The 17060-nt window shown below is 47.2% G+C and overlaps 1 protein-coding gene across 1 annotated transcript in view; it reads left to right on the forward strand.

The window, feature by feature from the left end:
* The window catches only part of IQCA1 (IQ motif containing with AAA domain 1), a 174590-nt gene that overhangs the window by 31660 nt on the left and 125870 nt on the right, over positions 1-17060 (forward strand). Inside the window, exon 6 of the mRNA XM_007941621.1 lies at positions 8618-8823. Within this exon, the coding sequence (XP_007939812.1) occupies positions 8618-8823 (206 nt within the window). The remainder of the gene's footprint in view (positions 1-8617; positions 8824-17060) is intronic.

Here is a 17060-nt window from a genome sequence, read left to right on the forward strand (position 1 = left end):
CTCAAAGAAAAATGATAAACCTTCACATCAAAAAAAGAGTACCAGCATAAATATTCAGCAAATACTAAAACAATAGCAATGAAGGAAGTGATAACATGATTCATAAATAAAATGAGCTCAGCATAGAAAATTATATGGAACAAAGAAATCAACACCACGAAAAAGCACATTACAGAAATGACAGCAACAAATTCATATTTGCCGATAATTACATATCTGGCAAGGGGCTTATCTCTAAGATTTATAGCTGAAGAGTGGATGACCAAACTACGGTACATACACATAGTGGAATGCTATGCAGCACTAAAGAATAATGTAGAGTCTGCAAAACACCGCATAATATGGATGAACATGGAGGACATTATGCTGTATGACATAAGTCAATCAGAAGGGCAAATACAGTATTAGTTCATTGTTGTGGAGGGTCAAGGAAAGATTTATATATGGGGAGAAACTGTCTTTGTTGGTTGCGGGGGGGGGCAGAACACTGAAAAAAAATGTATTAACCCTTGTTTTAGTTTTGTGTATTTCACTGTGCATATGTTATATTTCAATAAAATGCATTAAAAAGAAAAAAGCACATAACAAAGTCACAGCAACAAATTCATACTTGTTGATAATTACATATCTGACAAGGAACTTATCTCTAAAATTTATAGAAAAGCCCAAAACCTCAACCACAAAAAGATTAACAATCCAATTAAAAATGGGTACAAGACATGAATGGACACTTCGCCAAAGAGGATATTCAGGCGGCCAGCAAATACCTGAAGAAATGCTCACAATCATTAGTCCTCAGAGAGATGCAAATCAAAACAACAATGAGATACCATCTCAGCCCAGCACTACTGGCAAAGTTCAACCAGACAGAAAATAAATGCTGGAGAGGATGTAGACAGATTGGGACTCTCATCCACTGCTGGTGGGACTGTCAAATGATACAACCACTGTGGAAAACAGTGTGGTGATTCCTTAAAAAGCTGGAATTAGAAATACCATTTGATCCAGCCATCCCATTACTAGGTATATATCCTAAAGAAGTGAGAACCAGAATAAGAACAGATACATGCACACCCATGTTCATCGCAGCACTATTTACAATAGCAAAAAGATGGAAACAACCTATGTGCCCATAACAGAAGAATGGATAGCCAAAATATGATACATACACACAGTGGAATACTATGCAACTCTAAAGAGTAATGTAGAATCTGCAAAACACCACATGACATGGATGAACTTGGAGGACATTATGCCGAGTGAATTAAGTCAATCACAGAAGGACAAATATTGTATTAGTTCATTATTGTAAAAAGTCAAGGAAAGGTTTATATATGGAAGGGAACTTTGTTGGTTGCCAGGGGTGGAGGAGGAGGGGAAAGAATGCTGAAAAAAAAAATGCCTTGAGCCATGTCAGATTAGATTTGTGTATTTCACTGTACATAATTATATTTCAATAAAATGTATTTAGAAAAAAGATATCAGGTGTCATATTGCTCTGGGGAAATCTGCTGCAAAAGATGTCTTTAAATTGTTAAAGAGCAAAGGTGTCACCTGGAAGACTAAGGTGCGCCTGACTCAAGCCCCGTGTACATGTGGAAGCTGGACGGTGAGTAAGGAAGAGAGCAGAGGAACTGATGTGTTTGAGTCGTGGTGTTGGGGACGGACACTGAAAACGCCGTGGGCCGCCAGAAGAATGAACAAATGTGTCTTGGGAGAGGACAGCCGGAGTTCTCCTTAGAAGCGAGATGGCCAGACTTCGTCTCTCATACTTTGGTCCTGTTATCAGGTGGCACCGGTCCCTGGAGAAGGCTACCATGCTTGGTTAGAGTACAGGGTCAGAGAGAGAGGGGAAGCCCTCAGCACTGGGAGGGATTGACACTATGGCCGCTGCAGTGGGCTCAGCGCCACGAGAACTGTGAGGACGGACAGGACCGGGCGGTGTTTCGTTCCGTCGTACACAGGGTCTTTATAAGTTGGAGCCAACTCAACACATCTCACAACAACAATGTTTTGGTGCCATCACTGTTACCCACTTCTGATTTGTTTCATCACCCTTCACAGAAACTCAGTGCCCCTCAAGAAATACCCTCCCCTGCTTTTTCTCCTCCCCCTGGCACTAGTAAACTTTGACCTCCCTCCATATGTTTGCCGGTTCTGTATATTCATGTAATAACGCAGTATTTTTCCTTTGTAACTGATTTATTTCACTCAGCCTAATGTCTTCAAGGTTCGTCCATGTCTTAGCATGTACCAGGACTTCATTTCTCCTTATGACTGAGCAACAACTTCATTGTGTGTTTAGGCTGCATACGTACATGTTTATCTGTTCATCTGTTGATAGACCCTTAGGTGGTTTCCATCTCACTGTGACAAGTGATGCGGTGAGCGCTGGTGTCCGAGCTGTTTGAATCTCTGCTTTCCGTTCTTTTGCACCTATACCTAGGAATGGAATTCCTGGGTCATAGGTAGCTCTAAGGCCCTGGTGGTGCAATGGTTGAGCACTTGGCCACTAACCAAAAGGTCGCAGTTCAAACCACCCAACCTTTCCTCAGGTGAAGAGACCTGGTGATCCGCCCCCGTGAAGGTTACAGCCCAGGAAACCCTGTGGGCAGTTCTCGTCTGTCCTGTGGGGTCACTGGGAACCACAATCTACTTGATGATACACAACAAGGTAGTTTTGTATCTGATGTTTTGAGGAACCTCTGTACTGTTTTCCACAGTGACTGCACCATTTTACGATCTCACCAGCAACAGACAAGGACCCAGCTCATTAAGTGTGTCTGCACATAGCGACTGTCTCCAAAGAGTAGTACGCAGAGGGGGTGGGGCACAGAGAGCCACTTTATGCCTGAAAGCCTGACAGACAGTGCTTGAGCCGCCTGGTCAAGATTAGCATCAATACTGATAAGTCGTGTTGGTCCCATGTTCCCTGAATGGGGTATGATGCGAAGCATTTTACCTCTGTATTCTTCCTCCCCAAACTCCATAACCCCAGACTCATCATTAGAAAACATCAGTAGGCAACTGAGAGACCACCTACTCGATACCTGAGCAAACTGACCATCGCCAGTGAGGTGGTTCCGAGCATGGCACTCTGTGTGCTACGGCGCAGGACTACACTGCACTCCCCAGAATTTTCAAGGCCGTCACCTTTCAAAACAGATCACCAGGACTTCACCTACACTGCCTCTGGGTGGGTTTGAACCACCAACCTTTCAGTTAGTACTTGGGCACTAAGCTGTCAAGATCATCAGAAACAAGCCACGTGAGAAACAGTCCCAGCCAAGAGGAATGTGAGGAGACATGACAAGTAAATACAACATGAGACCCTGGATGGGACTCCGGTGGAATTCCGGAACAGAGGAGAGGCTGTCAGATAAACACAAAGGGAATCTGGGCGAGGTGTGTGTTAATAATACTAAACAGAGGTTCATTAACTATGACAAATGTACCACGCTCATGTCAGTTCTCAGTAATAGGGGACCTGGCTGTGTAGTGCGTGGGTGTCCTTTGTACCACACTCACAGCTTCTCTGTAAGTCTAATACTATCCAAACAATTCTGAAGTAACTTCTCGAACCAAGTTTATTTAAAAAAACAAAACTGCATTTTTGGATATGAGCAACAAATCATTGGAAAATGACAATACCATTGACAATAATATCAGGAAGTATCAAATAGCTAGGAATAAGCATTTCGTCTCCACACGGAAAGTTGTAAAACATAGCTGAGAGAAATGAAAGAGTTAAATAACTGGAGAAATACCTCCTGCTCATGTATTGGGAAAATCCGTATTATTTTCTGAAAATTGATTCATAAATTCAGCACAATCCCAATGAGTCATACTCTCTATCATTTTCTCAAGTCTAGACAATCAAAGCAAGCTCATTGTATAGCTTGGGCCGATTCCCATGGTGTAAACGTGCTTCATGGACCGGGGAGGATTAGCATAGCAGCTCTCCGTTACACAGTATTTATAGAAGTACCGCTGAAAGAGGTGACCTGAAAAGCGTAGCTAAGAGAAAAATGTAGTAAAATAATAAAGTGATGGGTTTGGAGTATTGGTTATATTGATTTTTAATATAATTTATTTACAGGCAGACCTCAGAGGACTGACTGCAGGTTCAGTGCCATAAAGGGAATGTCGCAATAAAGCAAGTCACACAGACTTCTGGTTTCCCGGGGCATCTAAAAGTTACGTTTGTGGTATACTGTCGTCTGCTAAGTGTGCGACAGCAGGATGAAAAGGTTTGACATTTTGTGAGAATAACCAAAACGGCACAGAGACACGAAGGGAGCACATGGTGTTGGGAAGATGGCACCTGTAGACTGCTTGATGCCAGGTTGCCACAAACGTTCAATTTGTAAAAAACACAGCATCTGTGAAGCACACTGAAGTGAACAGCAGTGTAGTGGGACATGCCTGAAATTGTGCGTCGTTGCCACGGGCTGGCTCCAGTACCCCACTGGCTGCGCCCTTGGCTTGTTGGGTGACCTGGGCTGGATCGCAGAACGTCTTTGGAGCTCAGTTCCTCATCTGGAGAGGACATGTGTCTCCGGTTCTCTTAGCTGCATTTCCCGTGCCACTGCCCCCACGCTTCCTTTCCTTCTCCAAACCCACAATGTAGTGCTTTCGTACAGTTTCTCACACTATTCCCTAATGACATCATATGTCCATCTAATCCTGTCAACTTCACTTTAAATCCCTAAAGAACAAGAATTGTGCTTGAATTTCTCTTACCCTCTCTCCAGTGACGCTGGAACGGTCTAAGCATTTGATTGGGGCTTCATAATCAGGCCTCTGTTGACTTGCGGATCAGCAGATCTTGATGGAGCCCATCCATCAATACGATTTAGTGTCAGATAGTATCTGTGGCAACTGGAGAATGTCCTTCCTGGAGGTCTGTCACAGTGCAATGCGTGCTTCTGGAGCTGGCCCTCGTAGCTTCTCTTGAAGTCACCGGCACCCACTCTTCTCCATTCTTGCTCTGACGCCTTCTTCATTTGGGTTCTTTGTTGTCCCACTAAACAAGAAGATTTGGGGAGATGGCGTCTTTCCTGTAGCACACACAGTAGTTCCCTGTAGCATTTTAGTGCCTGGAAAGCTAGGTGCAGCAGTTTGAAGCGGGGATTCTGGTGCTCTGAACAGCTCATTAAGTCAGAGTACACCGAACTCAGGGCAGTAGGATTCGAAAGGAGAAAGGGGCAGTGCAATTATCCAGAAAGAAAACAGCAGGCGAACCTGCCCTGCGGAGCGCCAACTGGCCACCAGGAGGGGGCATCGGAGGGCTCCCTAGGGCAGTGAGGAGAACACACCGCACCAGAGACCTGCAACCGCTCCACGGATCTACCTTTGGCACCTGCTTTCACCGGTAAACTGGAACCGCTGGGAAGGCGCAGAGACCCCTCTGGCTCTGGGTGCCGCTGAACCGGGAGCAGGGAGGGGAATCATGCCGCACGTGGGCGGCCCCTGGGACGAGCCCACATCCCAGATCAGGTCAGCTCAGCTTTTTGGCATGGAGGGGCCTGGAGAGCAGGGTTTTTGCGGCTGTCTGAACCTGCAAAAAGTGGCAGCCCCCTAAAAATTATACTCTTTGTCAAACTTGAGCTGCGGGCCTGTAAGTAACAGTATAACGTCATTATTAGTGGCCCACTCAAAGCCCTGGAAATGGCTCCTGGTGCCTTGGAGCTTTTTATTTCCCCCTCTCTTTTCTTCCTCCTTTCCCCACCTCCCCCCTGCCTCATCCAATAGAAAAACCACATTAAGCCACCATAACACCTGCTGGCTCGAATCCTAAACTCCCTTCGTGACAGAGACCTGCGTCCACATTCCACACAGTGATTCCATCATCACAATGAATTAATAGCCAAAAAAATAAAATACACCAGCTCCACCTTTCCAAAAATACTAAATCATAAAACCAAGACAACAAATCAATACATAACTAACAGTTAAAGACAACTTCCAAATGGAAGAACCTGCCTTGTTCATGGATAGATAGACTGAATGCTGTGAAAATGTCAATACTACCTAAAGCAATCTACACATTTGATGCAATCCTGATCCAAATACCAAAGGACATGGAAAAACCAATTACTAACTTCACCATATGTGACTCCTTAAAAAGTTGGAATTAGAAATACCATTTGTCCCAGCAATTCCATTACTAGGAATATATCCTAAAGAGGTGAGAGGCAGGACATGAACAGACATGTGCACATCTATGTTCATCACAGCACAATTCGCTATGGCAAGAGATGGAAACAACCTAAATGCCCATCAGCAGATGAATGGATAACCAAATTACAGTTCATTCACACAGTGGAATACTATGCTACATTAAAGAACAATGAAGGATACGTGAATCATCTCACAATGTGGAGGACATTATGCTGAGTAAAATAAGTCTATCACAGAAGGACAAATATTATATGAGCCCACTACGGTAAAAAAGACAAAGAAGGGTTTGCTTAAGGAAGGGAACTCACTTTGTAAGTTACTGGGGTGGGGAGGGAAGGGGAGGGATTAATTAATTTTGGGCTAGTTGGGGGCCACACACTGAGGTGGGTAAGGGGAGGGATGGTATGGAAAGAGTCTGTGACCACCATGATAACATTAGGGAAAGGGAGAAGACATTATGTGCACATAAGATATAGATGACAGACGCTAATACCAGTATATCCACAATACTGCGTTACCATTAACACCAGACACCAGGCTACAGATAAACACATAGCCATCTGAGAAGATCAGATGGGGGTCAGTGAACAGGATTATACTCCAGACCAAGATAGATTCAGTTGAGGCTAATCTTGCACAGATACCAGTGATACAAAATACCCGCAATCCTTACAGAAACAGCAGTAGACAGCCATAGAGCAATGCCTCACAGACAGCCAGACACTGTGGGAGAGAGATCCACCAGATCTGCCAAATCAGGACCATAGTATTGGGGGACACCAGACTCAATTGGCACAATAAAATACATAAAAATCTTGTTTCACAACCTACTTTGGTGAGTAGCGACTGGGGTCTTAAAAGCTTTCAAGTGGCCATCTAAGATGCAGCTAATGGTCTCCTATCATTGGAAGTGAAGAAGAGTGTTAAAAAGAAAAGAAAAAAAAATGACATTTGGAAACAATCATCCCTAGGATATGATGGACCTCGAGACCAGAAGAACTAGATGGTGCCCAGCTACCGATGCCAATCACTCAGGAAAGGATCGAAACTGGAGATCCTGGGTAGAGTGGGAGGAAAAACATGGAGCAAAATCCAAAAACACAATAAGGACCAGAATTACTGGTCGGATGGACTCTGGTGGGACCCCCAATACTATGGCCCTGGGATACACTTCAGCCCTGGAATAAAACTCAACTTCTGGAGCCTGGCTCTTAACCCAATAGTATATAAGACATACATACAGACCACTCCACCCGGGGTGACACACCCTCGTACTCTATGGAAATACATCCCTTGGAGCAATCGACCATGGGGCACCAGAGGGGCAACATTCACAAGGAGGAAATGCAGGACACACAGGAGCATAACTATGGGGGTGGGGGGTTCCTGGGCAGGGAGGGGAGGAGAGTGGGTTAGGGCTGGGCATGGTAATTGAGGCATGAAATGAAATGTACATGAAATGTCAAATGTAAAACAAACCACTCTGTAAACTGGCATCGAAAGCACAATTAAAAAATTAAAAATAATTCTGCAGCAGCATTTCTTAAAAAAAAGATTTGGAAAAGCTTTACTTTCTATACTTTGAATGACTTAAAAAAAAGGTTTATTGATTATCCAAGGAACTGGTAACACAGTGGTTAAAGCGCTCAGCTGCTAACGGAAGGGTCACCGGCCACTCCGCGGGAAAACGACAGGGCAGTCTGCTTCAGTAAAGATTCATAGCCTAGGGGCCCTATAGGGCAGTTCTCTGTTGTCCTGTAAGGTCACTATGCGTCGGGATTGACTCAGCGGCAGCGGGTGTCGAGTATGCATTTTTCTAACTGACCACAGGACTCCCTTCAATGATTTTTAAATCATTTCTTCAGATTTGCCTATTGTATTGAATTATTTTATTCTGTACATATTTCTTAAGAACCCTTGGTTCAGAAAACAAACCTGTTCCTGTCGATTCAGTTCCAGGCCATGGCAACCCCATGTCTGAACAGGGCACAGCTGCCCCTAGGGTTTTGGCTGTAATCTTCAGGGGTGCAGATTCCCAGGCCTTTCTTCCACATCACTGCTGGGTGGGTTCAAACCACCCAGCTTTCCGTTAGTAGTCGAGGGCAGGCCGCTTACGCTACTCAGGGACTGGATAGATCTTTGACAACCCACTGCCATTGAGTCCGTTCTGACTCACATGACCCCCATCGGGTGTCTCAGGCTGTACGTCTTTACAGAAGGACATTGCCTCATCTTGCTCCCTTGGAGTAGGTGTTGGGTTCAAACTGCTTGTTTTCATCAGCAGCTCCGTGCCTCAACCTTTGCACCACCAGAGCTCCCAGATGGGTCTTTGGTGGGACATCATTAACGACATTGATGTGCCGAGTTAGTTTCTGACGTTTTTCTCCAGCTCTCTAGCTCTTACGATCTCAAACGTCTTTGCTTATGTTTTCAGAAGCCGCCCCCCCAGTTTAATGAAGTCAGTGCTGCACTCATCCAGGCCCAGAAGGTGAATTCGCGGCGGAACGAGGTGCAGATCAAGCATGAAGAGGGCTACAAGGAAGCCATGGTCACCATCAAGAATGACCTGAAGCTACTGGAGGGTCCCGACATCAAGGAGAACCTGCAGGGCCAGATCCGCCACTGGTTCATCGAGTGCAGGTGAGCCGGCGCGGCGACGCGGCGCGTCTTCAGTCACCGAGGTGGCCGTGGGCTCCTGAGCCAGAAGCCTGTTGACACGAAGCCACGAGGTTTCCTGGCTTCATTTTAGAAGAGTGGAACCCTTAGGCTAAGAATGCAGGAAAGACTGACTTGTTTATTTACTGTTCTGTTCTAATGAAATTGCTTTGCAACATATTTTCAGAAATATGGTCTACATAGTGCTTCTGTAAGGAGCCCTGGTGGCACAGTGGTTAAGCACTCGGCGACCAGCTGAAGGGCTGGTGGTTCAAACCCACCAGCCGCTCAGTGAGAGACCAGGACTGCAGCCATGGAAACCCAATGGGGCAGATGTACTCTGTGTTCGGGTCGCTACGAGTCTGAATCGACTCAGTGGCACCCACTGCCACCACAGACACAGTGCTTCTGTGACCACGTGGGATCGAATGTCCCGGTTGAGGACATAGCTCCGGGAGGGGTAGGAAGTTAGGGCCAGGCCCGTCCCAGAGGCGGGGGCCCGGCCTCAGCCGGGCCACACCTGCCCTTCCTTGGGGCTAGGCCACCTCTCCATGTAAGAGGCTCCCTTTGCGGTCCCTGTCTCTTGTTGTCTTTTGAGGCAGGTGCTGACTCCTGGAGACTTGACACCTGGGCCAAGCTCTCCTCACACGCTGAGGGGGTAGCGGTCCTGACGTGAGGCCCCCAGACCAGCACATACGAGGGGCACCTTCTTTAATGCTCTGAAACGATGTTATGTTGCTGCTGGTGGTGGTGGTGGCTGTCAAGTGGGTGGTGAGTCACGGAGAGCCTGCGTGCAGAGTACAACTGGTCCATAGCGTTTTCAAGGCCGTGACCTTTCGGAAGCAGATGGCCAGGCCAGTCTTCTGAGGTGCCACTGGGTGGGTTTGAACCTCCAACCTTTCGATTGGTAGTGAGCGCCTAACCACTGGCACCACCAGGGACTCCAATAAAATGAAATTCTCAGGGATTGAAACAAAAAGAGATTTCCGAAAGATCTTCACTGGAGCGTTTTCTTCTCACAGCAGAACAAGTGCTGTGCAGGTAACCGAATTAAAATACCCTGTTCCAGCTGCGTCCTCTCGGCCCTCCACGGCCCCCAGGAGCAAAGGTCCCTCCTGGGCCTCACAGCACAGCAGCCCGCTCAGGCCCTCCACCTACCCGGGCCGACCCTGTCCCCCACTGCACACGGCTGGATGAGGCACCCCACCACATGCCCAGCAGTTCCCTCAACTTCTGGGGTAACAGCCTTCACCCGCTGTTGGGCTGCCACCAGTGTTGGGGTGCCCACTCAGCAGGTAAGCATGGGCAGACTTGTGCTTCCTTACTAATCGTTAGTGAATAAATCCACATGTCCTCACCTCATCAAGGGAGCTCTGGTGGCATAGTGCCTAAGGCACTTGACTGCTAACCAGAAGGCTGGCGGTTCAAACCCACCAGCCACTCGGAGGAAGGAAGGTTGGGCAATCTACTCCTATAGTGATACTGCCTCAGAAACCCAAGGAGGGGTCGCTGTGAGTTGGTCCCGACTCGATGGCAGTGGGTTTGGTTTTGCGTTTTTTCACCTCATCAAAGGTTCTGCTTCTGGGTGTGGTTGGCAGCTGTCTGTCTCCCCACCCCACAGCACCTTCCCACAGAATCAAAACCTCGTTTCCAGTGGACAGTGCCCCACAGGCATGGAGGGCCCAGTCAGCAAGGTAAGCACCGGCTCACTTGTGCTTACCTACTAATCTGTAGTGAACAGTGTACAATCCCTGACAGGGACAGGTACCCAGTGAACAAGAGGAACACTCTGTGGAGAAAAACTCATGAAACTATTCACTACAGGTTAGTAAGTAAGCACAAGGAAGCCTGTGCTTACCTTGCTCATTAGGGACTCTTGCCCGGTGACCTGGCAGCGTCCCCACCTGTCCACCTTCTCAGCTCTCTGCCTCTTCTTGCTCGAGGTGAGAAGGGCTCCCTAGAAAAACAGCCCCACTCCCTGAGTCCCTCCACGTGTCTCGCAAGGAGGCTTCCAAGGCCAACAGCACAGCCCGTCTGAGACGGAATGCTTGCTTCCCACGAGGCAGTCGTGTGACTGTGGGCAGTCACTTCTCTGTGGGTCCGTTTCCTCGTCTGTAGTTCGGGGACAAGACCAGCACCTGCTCTCTGGTTGGTAGTGAATCCAGTGTCCAGACCCCGTGTGGGGCCTCTTACTTGCCCTGCATTCTAACCAGCTGTTTCCTTACGTTTCTGTGTTGCCGTGAGGTGCCACTGAGTCAATTCCAACTAATAGTGACCCTACAGGACAGAGTACTGCCCTGGAGGATTTTCTAGGCTATAGGAAATCTGGTGGCGTAGTGGCTAAGGCATTTGGCTGCTAACCAGAAGGTCAGTGGTTCAAACATACCAGCTGCTCCCCTAGAGGAAGATGGGGCAGTCTATGTCCGTAAAGATTTACAGCATCAGAAACCCAGTGGGGGTCACTATGAGTCGGAATCCACCTAATGGCAGTGGGATTATTTTTAGTTTGAGTGTTTATGGGAAGGAGCTCTAGTGGCATAGTGGATAAGGCATTTGGCTATTAACCAAAAGGTCGATGGTTCAAAGCCACCAGCTGCTCCATGGAAGAAAGATGAGGCAGTCTGCTTCTGTAGAGACTCTTACAGTTTTGGAAACCCACCGGGAGTCCCTCTGAGTCGGACTCGATCGATGGCAATGAGTTTGGGGTGGTTTTTAGTCTTCATGGGAGGAGATGGCCAAGCCGTTTTTCCTGAAGAGCCACTGGGTCTGTTTGAACTGCTGACCTTCTGATCAGCAGCCGCATCCCTTAACCCTGCTGCCACCAAGGCTCTTTTGCTAACTCATTCCAGCCATAGTCACCACCCCCATTGGGCTTCCGAGGCTGTAAATTACAGACGAGGCAACAGACCCCCAGGGAAGTGACTGCCCACGGTCGGGTGACTGGCTTATGGGGAGCAGGCATTCCGTCTCAGACAAGCTGTGTTCTTGAACTTGGGAAGCCGCCTGGGGAGACACGGAAATACGTCGTCCATCTTCCTTCTGTGGAGCGGCTGGTGGGTTTGAACCGCTGACCTTCTGGTTAGCAGCCGAATGCCTTATCCACTGCGTCACCAGAGCTCCTTCTTTGCTCACGTATATCCCCTAAATAAACTGTAAGCTCCCACACGCCGTGCCTAGTGTGAAGAAGAGTGAGAATTTTACTTTGAAGCGGTGAATCATGCAAGCTAATGGTATCCAAGAGTTTCAGTCTTAATTCGTTGCATAACTGTGTCCAGAGGAAATACCCTTAGGATAATTGTGTGCAGTCACTGAATTTAGGTAGAAAAGCATTATTTCAACAGCACGGAGTCTTCTGATTCAATCACTTGGGTTTATAATTAAAACCTTCGTTTTCATGGTTAATGAAGATCATAGGCCCTGTATTCACCAACTTCCAACTATCATAAATTTTCCTCCCTTTGCACATAACTTCAGCAAATTGGTATTCAAAAATACGTTTTCCATAAATGAAATAATTCTTTGCTTTTCCATCGACTTTGTAAAATCTTATTTATTAAGTGACAAAAGCAAGTTGAAGGCATGCTGTATAATTACAACCCCAAAAAGAAACACACACACACACGTTTAAGTTATTAATTGTATGTCTGTGTGTGTGGGAAATTTCTGGAAAGATGCACAGGAAACCGTTGGCATGACCACTTCTGGGAACCGGAGTAGTGATAGTTTATATTTGTATATTTCTCTGTACTGTTGGACTTCTTTTTTTTTTTTTTTTTGCTCCCAGTGAGTATTAGTTTCATAATAAAGACCTAGTTAAAGCATACTAGAAGAGAGAAAGAAAAGCAGTAACTTGGGATAATCGAAAATAAACAATTTTAAATTTAAGCAAAAAACAAAACATCTAGTTTTAGAAAAGGAGACTAGTTCAGTCTTCCTAACAGTTTTGGAAACTGTCTTTTGATAACAGGGTTGGGAGCTGTGTGGCTGGCGGTACCTGTGTGTGTGTGTGTGACGCCCCCCTACCTGAGGTCCCCAGAGGGCCGTGGGAGACTGGGGCCTGCCCCGAGGGTTACTGGGAATTGCCCTTTCAACCATTTAGTTTATGGGCTTCCTTTGAAGATTCCAGCCTTGCTGGTCTGCCCCCTGAGAGCTCTTCATCCTGGAGTCCCTGACCTGACAGCGTGGGGTCAGCAGACTGCCCTCTGGGTAATTCACAAAGACGTGAGGACGCCTCTTCCCAAGTGGTAGAAAGGCCAGGGCAAAGTTACTTGCATAATTGGATTACATTTATCTGATTAGCTTTGAAAAAATCCTTTCCTGGCTTTTTGAAATCAAAGACAAATAAAAAGAAAATATTGTCTTTTGAAACATGAAACAGGATCAATCAGGATTAACCCCAAACAGCAACTAAACAAATCATTAGAAGTTACAAGTAATTTACCAAAGAAATCAAACCCACTGCTCTCTAGTTGATTCTGACTCTCAGTGCCCCTAGAAGACAGAGAACTGCTCCCATAGGGTTTCCAAGACTGTAATCTTTACATAAACAAAGCCCCAACAAACGCACTGCCGAGTCAATTGTGACTCATAGCACCCCTAGGGGACAGAGCAGAAGTGCCCCATGGGGTTTCCAAGGCTATAATCTTTAAAAAAAACAAAGCAAAGTCTTTAGCAGCCCCTAGGAAAGAGTCGAACAGCCCCCGTAATGTTTCCTAGGCTGTAAATCTATGTGGCTACTTTGGTTATGTTTTCAGAAGGGACCATTCCCTGGAGAAGGCTATCATGTGTGGCAAAGTGGAGGGACAACAGAAAAGGGGAAGGCCGTCAACGAGATGGACTGACACAGTGGTTGCAACGATGGGCTCAGGTATAGCAATGATCGTGGGGCTGGCACAGGACTGGGCAGTGTTTCGTTCTGCTGTGCACTGGGTTGCTATGAGTCGGAGTTGACTCGACGGCACCTAACAACAACAACAACAACGTCAAATCTGTGTGGAAGCCGACTGCCACAGCTTTCTGTCGTGGAGAAGCTGATGGGTTTGAACCAACAACCCTTCAGTTAGCAGCCAAGTGCTTAATCACCACACCACCAGGGCTCTTTATAATTAATATATACTCCCACAATTTAAATATACTTTCTTAGCTCATTTAATCAATGCATGTAATTGATAGATGAGGTTACACTAGGATTTATTTTTTTAAGTCATTTTCTAACGTGCTTTTAATGAAGTATTTTTGTCTAATGATAAGAGCAGTGTCTGTGTGAAAGCAACAAGGCGGTGGTGTCTGACATCCTCTAAGGATGGTAAGGGGGGAGGAAGATCAAGGTCAGCAGGCCAAGGCTGATTCCTGTGAGGTGGAGGTCAGATCTCTTCTCTCCAACCTTTTCACCAGTTCTGATGACAGCCGTCCTTCCCCGGGCACCCTCTACTCCGCTGGGTTTTCAGGATCAGTGAGAACTCGGTGCAGTTCAGGACTCAGGACAGCTTCTTCTCAGCTGTCCCCACAGAGAGGTCTCTCTCGGACCCTTAGCCCCTTGGCCTGGCCTTTGGCCTGCTCGGGCAATGGTTACGAAGCCCTTAAGCTCTGCTGATAAGTGCCTGGAGGCACCTCACTCCACGCAAGCCTCTTGCCCAGGCCTGCTCAGCTGTGTGGCCGGTGGACCAGGAAGCCCACCCTGCCTCCCGCTGGTGTCCTGCTGCCAATGCGGCCACCATTTCTCTGCTGCTGCTTCTCACTGTCTGTCACTCTCTCTGCTGTGACATCTGTCTGTCTCCCGGATCTGAGAAATCCTCAGCACCAGGATCTCGGGGCCAAAGGGCCTGCAGAGCCGAAAGAAAAGGCCAAAATGGATGTGAGGAAAGATGCTGGAACTTGCTCGTGAACAGAGCGTGGTGGCAAAAGCAGGTGGAAGAAGGGCCCAGAAGACCCGACAGGAGGTTTCACACGGCAGCTGGGGGGACGCACTGACGTGGGCACCGGCCTGAGTTAGAAGGAGGGAGTGCCGGCCGGTGCTCAAGTCGGAAGAAGTGGGAAGACTCGAAGCCTCGAGCTGCAGCCCTGAAGGAGTCTGTGGGCGCCCCGCTCACCTGGCAGCTGATGGTCCTATGCTGGCTGCATGTTGCCCTGAGGCTGCGAGCCCACATGCCACCGGTATTTCACGTACCAGCAGGGTCACCCGTGGTGGACAGGCTTCAAAAGAGCTTCCCGACTGAGACAGGCTGGGAAAAAGGACAGGGCCCTCCACTTTTCAATGAATTGGCCACTGAAAACCTGATGAATAGCAGTGAAACACTGTCTGATATATTGGTGGAAACTTTATGAAGAGCCACGTGACATTGTCTGATCCAGTGCTGGAAGGTGAGTCCCTCAGGTTGGAAGGCACAACTGGAGAAGAGTCCCTCAAAATACAGTCAACCTTAATGACGCGCATGGACTAAAGCTTCCAGGACCTCTATTTGCTGCTGTGGCATGACTCAAAATGGGGAGAAATAGCTGCAAACATCCATTAATAATCAGAACTGGACTGTACGAAGTACGGAGCTAGGAAAACTGAAAATTGTCAAAAATGAAACAGAACGCATAAAGATATGCTGGGCATTAGTGAGCTGAAATGGACTGGTTTGGACCCTTTTGGGTCAGACAATCACATGATCTACTATGCTGGGAATGACAGATTGAAGAAGAAGGGTGTCTGGTTCCCTAGTGCCACTCTGACAGGAATATATGACAAATGGGATGACTTTAACAAACAGGAGTTTATTCTCTTATAGTTTTGGAGACTAGAAGTCCAAGTTCAAAGTGCCAGGCTCTAGGGGCTGGGTGAGAGCCCCTTGACCTTGGGCTTCAGCTCTGCCTCTTGTTCCCGGTCCATTGAATCTGGAGGCATCTCTTCACTCGGGCAGCTGCTGGTTGCTGAGGCTGACAAACCCAAGGTCAACAAGTAAAAAGGCACAGTCCCAATGTTACCAAACTACACGGTGGGCCATTGATTGAAGTCCATTTGAAGTCCTAAGATTTGTGGAGCATGGCAGGCTACTAAACAACAACTCAGCTACATGCAGGATTCAAGTGTGCCATAAGCTGGAGACCTTCCTCAAAGTTGATTCTTATATACTGGAAGCAGACCACATCCCTAAAGCAACTACTCAGCTGCTCCAATAGGTTCCACCATGGAGCTGTTGTTTCAACAAACAGGTGCTGCACTGGAGGTGCTTAGTCATCTATGCCAAGTAATTTGGAAGACAGCTACCTGGCCAACTGACTGGAAGAGAGATTTGTACCCATTCCAAGGAAAGGAGATCCAACAGAAAGTAGAAATTATTGAATATCTTTAATATCACAACTCACTGCCGTCAAGTCAAATCCTACTGATAGCGACCCCTCCTTGGGTTTCTGAGGCAGCATTATTACAGAAGTAGATTGCTCAGTCTTCCTTCTGAGGAGTGGCTGGTGGGTTTGAACCTCCAGCCTTCTGGTTAGCAGTCAAGTGCCTTAGGCACTGCGCCACCAGCGCTCCTTCTTTGGTCTTCCTTATTCATTGTCCAGTTTTCACATGCGTATGGCTGTTGAAAATACCATGGCTTGGATCAGGCACATCTTAGTCTTCATAGAGACATCCTTATTAAGCCTAGTGAATGGCAAAACTGGCCAATCCCCACGTTACGGTCCCGTACGCCTTATTTCCATAGTCCCACCCACACAAAGTGCCATGTACATTATTTACGTTATTAGCAAGCTCTCCAATTCCCTTGGTGGGACCCAGCACCTCAGTTTGCACAGTCCCACCTGGTCATCTGGTGGGAGTCACTAAGACCATGCCTAGAAGAGCCATGTTAGATCATTCACTGCATCAACTTGGACAGTTACTGGCAGACTGGGTGCTAAAACCTGGTGAGTGGAGACTTTGGGAAACATGAGCAGCGTGTGAAACTGGAATTGGTTCTCCAGGGAAAGCTCACAGTTGTTGGTTTTCAAGGGCTTTGCAAAGAAAGGAGCAGTGCCGGGCTTCTGGGCAGTGGGATTGCGGCCCTTGTTGTTCTCGTCCTGTGAGTCCTGGTTTTCTACGTGGAGCGTGAATTGCTTTCAGAATGGAAGAAAGAAGAGTTTCAGAAGGATATGGGGAGGGGTTCCGGCAAGATGGCGGACTAGGCAGGAGGATTGCACAGACCCTCTTCAACAAAGAAAAGGGAAACCAATTAACACAGACACAGAAGATAATC

Source organism: Orycteropus afer, unplaced genomic scaffold, assembly GCF_000298275.1.
Source record: "Orycteropus afer afer isolate SDZICR_OR568_19922 unplaced genomic scaffold, OryAfe1.0 scaffold00006, whole genome shotgun sequence".
NCBI lineage: Eukaryota > Metazoa > Chordata > Mammalia > Tubulidentata > Orycteropodidae > Orycteropus > Orycteropus afer.